This window comes from Periophthalmus magnuspinnatus, chromosome 15, assembly GCF_009829125.3.
Source record: "Periophthalmus magnuspinnatus isolate fPerMag1 chromosome 15, fPerMag1.2.pri, whole genome shotgun sequence".
In the NCBI taxonomy this organism is placed as follows: Eukaryota; Metazoa; Chordata; class Actinopteri; order Gobiiformes; family Gobiidae; genus Periophthalmus; species Periophthalmus magnuspinnatus.
This window is the reverse complement of record NC_047140.1, coordinates 7,306,380-7,317,016: the sequence shown is the minus strand read 5'-3', so window position 1 is coordinate 7,317,016 and position 10,637 is coordinate 7,306,380. Positions and strand designations below refer to the sequence as shown.

The 10,637-nt window shown below is 39.1% G+C and overlaps 1 protein-coding gene across 1 annotated transcript; it reads right to left on the bottom strand.

Annotated features, from left to right (window-relative positions):
• Nucleotides 1-1,699: 1,699 nt before the first annotated feature.
• Nucleotides 1,700-8,184, bottom strand: avpi1 (arginine vasopressin induced 1). Its single transcript, XM_033979773.2, has 3 exons — nucleotides 8,072-8,184; nucleotides 4,504-4,876; nucleotides 1,700-3,653 (listed from the first exon to the last, which is right to left on the bottom strand). The coding sequence occupies exons 2-3, from the start codon at nucleotides 4,860-4,862 to the stop codon at nucleotides 3,410-3,412; spliced, it is 603 nt and encodes a 200-aa protein (XP_033835664.1). The 5' UTR covers nucleotides 4,863-4,876; nucleotides 8,072-8,184; the 3' UTR covers nucleotides 1,700-3,409.
• Between the last annotated feature and the right edge of the window lie 2,453 nt (nucleotides 8,185-10,637).

Genomic DNA, 10,637 nt, shown 5'->3' with positions numbered 1-10,637 from the left:
AAAAAGCTTGTGTTCTTTTTTGAAAAATGAAGGCCTATTCCCTCCATTTGCTACAATGGATGTGACATTTCACCCAAAGCAATACAGTGTTAACAACCATTTCTGCAGAAGAATCCAAACTGTCCATATGAAGTATAAATTAGAATGGGGGAAATAATCATGTTTAAATTTAGCCAAATTCTGACATGTGCCCAAAAGACCTGGGACACAGAGATGACATTCAAAGAACAGATGATCCAAGGATTTGTCTCCTGAATGACACAAAACACAAGGTTCAAGCTCAAATTGAGATCTTTTTTTAAGGAACAGGCCTACAGATAGATATGATATATTATTTTCAAATGAGTCTCCTTTACTTTAGTTGAACAAATGCAGTATATGTCTTATTTCTCATAGACTGATTGTCAGAATTGGGCACATGATTCTTAAAAGAAGTTGTAGTAAAGTCAAACTAAATTACTTGTCTAATAACTTCATTGAATTAAACTAGACGGCAAACGGCATAATGAATGAACAAAAGAGCAATATTTCACTTGTTTCAGAGTAGTCTCTATATGTGAGGTGGTTTAGGCTTGTTCATTTCAGTCACATATGTCGAATTGCACAAAAAATCTTTGAATTCTCAGAGTAGAAAACATGAGGACGTTTGTCTGTTTGTTTGTTTGTTTGTAGTGTCTCATTTAGGTGTTTAGTCAGATCGATACACTCTCCCCACTCTGCATTAGTAAAATGGGTCAGTCACACCACAAGCCTCATTTAAACCAACGCTGACGTCAGAAACATAAAAGTCACATGCAGTAAGGCCAGGGATGTTGCCAAATCAAGTTTTTGTGTTACATGCACACCAAAATCTGATTATAATCTGATTTCTGCAGTGGTGAAAGTAGCAAAGAACTTTACTACACGTTTTTAGGTATCTGTACTTTATTTAAGTACATTTTAATACATTTACTTTAGTAGATTTTTTTTTCATGTGTCACCTTTATTTCCACTGGAATATTTTTTTTGCTCCAGTATCTGTACTTTTACTTAACTAACAAAATTGAGTACTTTTTCCACTGCTGGATTTCTGGGCCTTTAAAATTATATAAATGACTTGTAAACTGCAAAATCTGATGTGAGTAATCAGAGGAACTGTGATACTGTGATTTTCCTGTTTACACGTCATTTGAATAGTTTTACAACTCAAAAAATCTGATAATAACCTGACTTTGAGTGTTTGTAACCGCAGCAACCACTGTGAGAAGAAACATCACAATTTCAAAATATATTCACCTAGTTTTGTAATTTTTGTAATATTTTCATTTTTAAGATAATTGTGACTATTTTGTTTTGGTTTGATATTTATTTAAAGTTCATGATTTGGGGTTATTTTGGTCATTTTTTTGTTATTATTTGCTTACTAAATAATTTGATTTATTTACATTTCCCTTTAATTAATCATTGTTAATGTTAATCGTAAGTTTTACCTAAGTAATGTTTATTTTTGTATTATTTTGTATGTAACCAATGTAACCAATGATAACCAATGATGCATAACCAATGATGTTTATGTTGAGAGTGGAATTCGAACTGCCAACTGAGCCGTCGCAGTATTTCTTTCCTGTGTTTTCCTGCCCATACTGTGTTATCCATTACATATTTAGAAAGCAACTATTATATTAACACTGACATTAAAACAAGAACTTGAATACAAATGGGTGTGCTTCATTTGTCAAATTTATTCTCAGTGTAAAAATGAAAGTGTTATCAAAACTTTCTCAATGATTTGTAAATAAAATACATTAAAAACAGTCATAGATATTCTCATGCATTGTAGTGTTCTGTGGTTTGTAAAATCATAAGGCAAAAATCAAAACTGCAGGGTATAAGGGTGCAGCATCATGACATCCCCAATAATAAAAAATAATGTATGTTAAATATATACATTTCAATTGGCTTGCCTTGAACTTAGAAAAAATGCAGGGTCCTTTTGTAACATCAGTGGCTGGCTAGCATAGAACTAAGGCTGCGTAATATGTAGTTAACATTATAGAAACAGAAAGTGCCTAACTAATGGAGTACACAAAAAACTGAACTAATACATCTATCACAACAGGTTAGCCACATTAAGCTATTGTTAATAAATATATTTTAGTTTTTAATTTCACCTTGTTTTGGTCCTGATTTTAATCTGGGAACAATTTCATCAGAACATTAGATTTTGTATACATTTATTTTTAATTCTACTTGCAGTGTTGGAAAGTAACTACCGTAAGTACATGTGCCCAAAGTATGTTTTCAGAATACCGGTACTAATTTTGAGGTGAGAAAAATAGACAACATTGCTATGTGATTTGTGTACGTGTGATTTTTCCTTGTCTAATCAGTGATAAATAACAAACAATGAAACAAATATTAAAGCTACCATCTCTAATTAGACTGACTGACCCTCCCCTGTTGTATTCTCACATATCACCACTAGATGCTGTCTATGTTACTTCTGTCTGTTAGTGTGCCAATTCCGGTCTGACAGAAGAAGACCAGAGAGGGGAGGAGGAACAGCTTTCACATCTGACATCTACTGGTGAAAGTCTAACGAACTTAGAGATGGTAGCTTTAAGCCTTTTAAATCCTATGTCACACTTTACACTATAATATAACATGGCTACATGTGAAAGTATTGTGAGTATACAGATGCAGCGTTTGCATTGTATGTATTCTTCCCAAACAAAGTCTAAAGCCTGGTGTCCACTGCACTATTTTTTCATCTCATAAGAATGTTGGATGTCACACGACGTAAGGAATTTAAATGGTACAACAAACATCAGCAAATCTCAGGCTCCAGGCTCTGTGTCATAACGTCTAAGGCTAACGCAAAATGCTAGCAGCATTTCCACATTTTTTGTAAATGACTAAATGAAAGGGAAAAGAGGAGAGTTACTGTTACTGACGAGCTCTTGTGTTTACTGGTGGTCACATGGACAGGACAGAGATGGTTCACAGACGCAGCGAGAGGAGGGCTCACTCTGCGCTCAAGATTCCCAAATATCAGGCAGGTGTGGCGTCAGTCGCAGCTCGACTTCGCTCGTACGAGACCTCCGACCCGCCATTTTTAACTACGACTCAAGATTTTCGCCACAATCAGAAATCTTTCATAGCAGATGGCCAAAATCGTGCAGTGGACACCCGACTTAAGCGTCAGGATCAAGCTACTTCACTTTGGTATAAGCTATACTAAACCTTGAATAATTGGCAAACTGTAAAATAAAGTGAATATCCTGCAGCTTTAGAAATAACTGCACTCATAAAACACAGCAAACACAGGACAGAACAGTACAGCACCAGGTTGAGAGCAAAAGGAGGACTTTTGGACTTTTGCTTTTCACTGAATGTCTCTCTCATTCACCGTTTACTCCGTAGGCTTGTGTCAGTGCAGGATGCGGTGGAGGTATCTGTCTGGATCTGCCTCCCCTCCTCCTATTCCTCCTCTCCTGATCCCTGCTCCCCCGCTCCTGCCTGGTCGCTCCACTACTGGTTCCTCCCTGGGCCCTGGGGGAGAGGGACAGTCCCAGCCCTGGTCGACAGTGGGAGTGTGGTGCAGGTCGGACTCTGGCTTGCCACAAGGGTGTTCTGGGCTTTTGGCTGCAGGACTCTGGGAGCTATCGCCAATCCTGAAATAAAGATGTATGCATGTGAGTGTAGTTGTAGTTGTAGTTGTATTGTAACTACTTAGCCTAATTCGCTTCATTGCATTTTTCAAAGTACAGTTTTTCTTTTCCATGTTTCCTTCAGATCCTGTTTTTCGACCAGACCCACACCCACAGATCACCTCAGCCTCCGACCCAGCTTTGTGTCTTGTCTACGCTTTTTTGATCCACCAGTCGCCGTAACACGGTCAAATGAATACCTACATAAAATTTGAATGACCCAAGTGTGGTGAATGAAACAGCGTAAACATCTAATAATATGCTTAGGAGCTTTGCCACATTTTGATATGATCTGGCGTAACTCACTGCAGCTCCTCAAATCCTGAACCACGCAACTACAAAGTTAACCTCTTCACAGCTATATTTCACCCATTCCAGGTTGAAATAATAACGTCAATGTGACACCAGTATTGGGTGTTTTATCTGATTCAGAAAAGTCATGGATTAAGTACAAAATATCTGTTCAGGGTTAGGCCAGATAATTAATGTTATTAGCTGTTGGGCCTGGTCTGATCGTATTTGAACATGACTGTCTGTTTCATAGTTATTTAAAGAGTCATTGGCAGTTACAAAACATATTTTAATGCTCTGTTCCACCGTGATGTCATTAAGTAGTAGTTTTCAGGTTAATAGCTCCTTTTACCTTTAGTTCAATAGAGATCACCACATGACATCACAATGTGGAACAGAGTGTTTTGGGTTTGAGAAAAGAACTCAGCCTAAATATGCAGGGTTTGTGTGTTAAACATGTGTGAATGAAACAAAACACAACATAGATCAGAATATAGTGAAATATGGGCCCTTTAAAAAGTACCTGAGGTGGTTGAAGGCTTTGATCCAGTGAGCTCCAAGTGCGTCCCTGCCTCTGCTCCTCAGGCCCCTCTTCTGCCCTCGGGCCCTCAGAGCGATGAGGGCTTGTGCCAGTTCTGCCTCATCCCCGCGGCCCCACACCAGCTGGGCCCTCTGCTCGGCGTCCTGGTCCCCCGCAGCCCGGAATAGCCTCTGAAGCTGCCACAGATGCACAGAGCTGAATATATTTGCCGAGCCCGCCTTCCTGCTCCGACGGTCAGCCAGTCTCCACACGGACGAAGGCCCCGCCATCACCGCCCCCGAGGAGGCAGCAGGGGGCGCTGCGCCGGAGTCCATCCACACCAGTACTGGAGACGGGGGCATATATGTGCGTTCAGCTGGGAACGACAGGAGTACTGCGGTTATTATAAGGATTTCAGTAATTCAGTAACACAGAATGGACTAAATTGAGATGTCACAAACAAGTCCAGCAATCTGAAGATGGTTCAGTCCTGGTTCAGTCCTGGTTCAGTCCTGGTTCAGTCCTGGTTCAGTCCTGGTTCAGTCCTGGTAACATTATCATAACATTCATGGACCTAATTTGAGCTCATCAATACAGTCTTGTCAAAGTGAATATTCATTTTCAGGTTTTATACCAATATTGGCTGCTGTGATATTTGTCAATACCTATAGTTTATGTTGAGTTATAGTCAAGTTCACAAATGCATTTTTCACTCAAAAAATAATAACAAATGTATTTATCTGGGATATAAAATAATTTGTTGCATGATTGTGTAAATATGTTGCCATATTTATATATTTTTATTCTAATTGCTTTTCTATTTCCACTTTTACTCATGAGTCTGTTCAAAAATGCAAACCTGATGTACAAACTGGAAATATAAATATAATACAGTATTTATGCACACACACACTGGATACTGTACTGGATCATGATCATAGGGACACATAAAGGCAGCCTTATTTTCTCTCACCTCATGATCAGAGATGAATATCATTAAGTATGACAAATGTTATGTTCCACTGATGCCAAAGCTATTTGTAGGACCATAATATAATTTTTTGACTGTCCCAAAAAATGTATAATTGCGTCAGTGTTTTTTGTGAAAGTTTATGTTTTAACGGTTTCTGTGTTTGTGGCCAAAACACAGGCTGTTTACACCACAATCATGACCTCATCAAAGGGGAAGTGAAACTCGTGCAGCAGGTGGTACAGACTGGTAGTCTGTTTGAGAGAAAAAGCAGGTTCACGTTCAACTGATTGCAAAAATGTTTTATTTACGGAAAAATAAGTACCGGTACTCTAACTAACCATTATAGTTTACACTGAAATGGGTGTTAAAACATACGACACCGAGAGGTAACTGCACATAACGTGACTACACAGCTCTCTTATAGGCTCATGATAAAAAAGAGCTTGAGTTGTGTTTGTAGTACATTTACATAATCTGAGGAAAAGAATCCAAATCGGCCAAAAAATATTAGCAAAGTTTATCAGCCATCGATTGCTCTGGATTCTAAACAATCAGTCTCTGCATTGGCCATGAAAAAACCCATATCGGTCAATCTTTACCTAATACCACAATGATTTTCGGATTAGGGTTGTCAACAGGATCGAAAATCAGATTCTAATCAATATAAAACTCGTATCAAAACTAAATACTCATTTGATACTCCTGGATCACTACAGAACCTGACAACACTATTTCAGACAATGTTAAATTTACATACTAATAGTTAACTACTAACAAACTCCTCAGTTCATGCTACCAAACCAAATCATATTAAAATCTACATTTTCTCAATCCCACATTTGCACGGCTTCTCATTAGCGTGTACACAAACAGCAGCTCTATGTTCTCTATTCTGATGTGCGTAGTAGTAATACGAGCCACATTGTAAGTCATCTGTTCACTCTTTAATCCGCTAATGCAGGAGTGAGTGTGCTTAAGCCACTTAGCTGCAGATGGTTACACTGTCTGCTCCTGGGTGCAAAAGAAATATAGGGCACTCATTAATAGGAGAGACAGGTAGTTTCAGTTTCAATTGTCAACATCGGTGAGGTCAAATGGGTCCCCGGGCTTCAACTGAGCGATGTTATGCAGTGGTTAAGTTACTGTCTTACTCAGAACGGTTTTGCGGAATATATTTTCTGGGGTTTTTTGTTTTTAATATGCATTGGCCCATCAATTATACCTCACAGAAGTCTGATTAATTTTGCACACACCATATCAAAACAGGGACAAAATTAGGACTAAACTTGAAACTAAATCTGGAATAGACCAGGATTTAACCAGGACTAGAACAGGACCAAACCAAGTCTACATCTGGACTAAACCTGTACTGAACCAGGACTAAACCGGGACTAGAACAAGACCAAACCAAGTCTATATCAGGCCTAAACTCAGCTCACTAAACCTGTACTGAACCAGGACTTAACCAAGACTAGAAGAGGACCAAACCAGGACTAGGACAGGACTAAACCGGGATTAGAATAGGACTCAAGCAAGTCTGCAACAGAACTAACTGAGCTGAAAAAGACCTAAACCAGGTCTAAACCAGGACAGAACCTGAACTAAACCAGGACTGAATCAGGACTAGAGCAGGACCAAACCAAGCCTATATTAGAAGAAATAGGGATTGTTTAGCCCTAATTCATACCTGGTTTAGACTTAGTTTAGTCCTACATTACACCTAGTTTTCCACAGTTGATCTTATCTTACCCTACTTCAGAACAGGTCCAGTCCAGTTTCACTCACTCTCTGTTTAGACCTGGTTTAGTACTAGTTTGTATATGGTTTAGTCCTGGTTTAGTCCTAGTTTGGACATGGTTTAGTCCTGGTTTAGTCCTAGTTTGGAGATGCTCTAGTCCTGGTTTAGTCCTAGTTAGTCCTGGTTTAGTCCTAGTTTAGCCCCAGTTAGACCTGGTTCAGTCCTAATTTAACACAATTCGTCCTGGTTAAATTGAAAAGTCTTAACATTTCAAACTTGGTGCAAATGTTACAGAACTACATCTATAGATAGGAACAGATATGTAGTAAAGGAGTATCCATGCAAAACAACAAGAACAACTGTATTTATATTTTAAAGCCAATACATAAAAAGCACTGCGTTTCCCATGTGCAGGCAGGTAGATTTACTAAAAATAGCCTGACATTAATTATTAATTATAATGCTGATTGTGTAATAAGAAGACAGCATGTACCAAAGACTCTGTGCATAATTCAGTGCAGTTAAATATCTATATCTAGGCCTATTTTAAATACTAGTTGTAAACCAATACTGATATAAATGTAAAATAAGTAATTGTTAGGCCCACTGTGCAAAATGCAAAATACAGCATGCTCTAGTTAAAACACTGTTATAAAGTTGATTTATGGTGCAGATGTAATTCAAACATGCACTGTAAAGACGTGCACGCACCAGTCTATCCCAAATCACCAACAACAACCAGGGTTTCTGTGTTGAAATGCAGTGCAGACAGAAAACAGCGCACGCATTTAGTAGAAACAGCGCAACAGTCGAACATTACGCGCTTTAGCAACACTTTGGTGCAAGAATTTCCACCTTACCTCAAATGAACAGCTCCGACCGCGTCCCTGTTCTTTTGATTTCGCCAAATGCAGTGAAAATTACACTTCTTTCTCTTCACCTGCCATTTGTGCCTTCTATCCCCCCAGTCCCTGACGCGCTCCAGCCAATGCGCTCTCCCGTGCGTCATCCGGACCGATCCCCTCGTCCAATCCGGAGCGAGAAGGGCGGGGCTAATAGCGCTAATCCCCGCCTTTCGAGCGACGTAGGATTGACGTCAATGAGTTTGGCAAACCCTGCGCCTGTAAGGTCTGTGAAGAAGAGGAGAGGCATGTGATACGCACGAGCAGTGACGCAGACTAATGGGCAGTAAATACACAGATTAAGATTAGGGCATGGATGGATTGATGCTGCTTTTGGGTTATAGAAATGACAATTATGCGTTTTTTGGGGTGGAGTAGGGAGCTTTAAATTCAGATATGTCAAGAACTTCAGGTATGGCTGGAGGTTACTGATGCCATGTTATTATTTATTATTTATGCAATGGATGACAAAACTCCATGGCCCCTGACATGATTCCCCCCACACACACACACCAATATGCAACAGTGAGATTCTGTCATAGTTTAAAGAGTGACTAAACACCTAAATTCCTCTCACAACCACATCTCAGACAGAGTTTCTGAACTGGGCAGTACCTGAAGGACTAAAGAAAAGAGTGAGGAAGAGGAGAAGGGGTGTAAGGAACAGTGTGATTAGTTTAACAGATATCTGCACATCAGACTCCATGTGTACCTGTTAAACCAATCACAAAAATGATAGAACAATAATAATGCTGGAACTTATAGTTTAGCAGCAAAAAAAGGTTGATGTAGTGTTTAGTTCCTGTACTGCACTATTATACACCTTTGTTCAGTCACCAAAAAGAACAATTTCAAAGGCTGTTGTGTTGTTTTGTGTAGTTTGTGGTGCATTAAGGAGCCACGGGACACAGCGGGAACTTTTGGACACACTCTCCGCTTGATCTGGTTCACAATAATACAAAATAGGATCAACACGTGCCACTGTTTATCGGTCCAGCCCAAACTACACAAGTTAATGGGCCGTGTTAGCATCTCTCTGAACATCTTCACATATTAAATAAATAAATAATAATAAATTAAATAAATAATAATACAAATAATACATTAAAACAATGGAACAACATCACATCTCAGTACATATGTAAGTAAATACAACAAAAAATATAATTACTGATGTAAATAAAGGCAAAACGATAACAAAAGGACATTTAAAGCGTGAGATTACAACAGATGACTGACCTCTGCCCAATACTGGATTTACAAAGGGAAGAGGCAGCTGTCAAACCCTGAATTTATACAAGGAGCAAGGCAAAGGTCACACAAAGAACAAGCAAAAACACAGAAGAAGCAGCTGGAGAACCAAGGCTGCACTGTGAATCAGATGCCACTTATGAACAAAACTGTAATAAACAAAAATGCCATTTTGTGTAATTATTTAGATATATATGACACTGGTGACACTTGGTTGGTACAAGGACTAGACCAGGACTAAACAAGGACCAAAACAAGGACCAGACCAAAACCAAGTCTACATCAAGAGTTAAGAAAGGTGCAGCAGTTTGCCTCGACGGTCATGTTTTTGTTTTCCCTGGAATGTTCCACAATATGACATTAAATTTCATGCTCTCATAGCTTTAAAGCATTGAAATAAACATTTTAATAAACATTGTAATGCAGTTATTACCACAGGGCAGCAGATACACATCAATTCAAATGTGCAAACTACATCTGCATGGTTCATTTTGATATTGACATGTTTTGACTGGACGTTATACAACACATAAAGAGCATGGACCAATTGATTGGTTAATGAATAAGTCAATACATCTTTGCCCTGTCCCTGAGTGCACTCAGTACTGATGCACATTACCACAACCAGGGCAACCAAATCACAAAAGAGCTTTTCTCTCATTTTACAAGGGGAAAACAAAGTGCCCCTAATAACACTGAAGTCATTTTAGGAAACAAACTTTAAAGATGTGTTAAAAAGTCTCAGGAAATCTTCTAATTCTATAGGCGATCACCTGATTGGTGTTCCTTCTCAAACACAGACTTTGGAGGTGCTCAAAGTGAGACACTTTACCAGCAACACAACAAAAACAATTGTATATTTAATTTGGTTAAAGGTGCACTATGTAACTTTTTTGGTGGAACGTTGTGTCACCTGCTGAGATGTTAGTGCAGCTAGGCCAAGTTACAGTTAAGATCTGTGGAGAGGTGGTATTGCTCACAGTAGGAATGCATGTTTTCTAGACAACACAATAACATCTCCATGGAGACAAGCTTGTTGTGGATGGAGAACTGAAGCTGCAGCTCAGGCACTTTCAGGCTTCTTTCAAGTGTTTAAAATTAAGAGGTTTTTTGTCGCCACCTGCTGTTCATTTGACACAGCTGCATCTGCTTGAGGAGCCCTGAGCTGGACAGAAGAAAGAGCTTCACCCATGACCCAAAATGTGTCAGTTTAACCCTCGCTATCAGAGTATAGTATAGTATATCAGAGAGTGTCATTGTGTCATTTGGCAAG

Coding starts and splice junctions, on each gene's coding strand:
- avpi1 (XM_033979773.2), bottom strand. CDS start 4,862: ATGCCCCCGTCTCCAGTACTGGTGTGGATGGACTCCGGCGCAGCGCCC. Junction 3,654..4,503: donor AAAGCCTTCAACCACCTCAG/GTACTTTTTAAA, acceptor TCTTTATTTCAG/GATTGGCGATAGCTCCCAGA.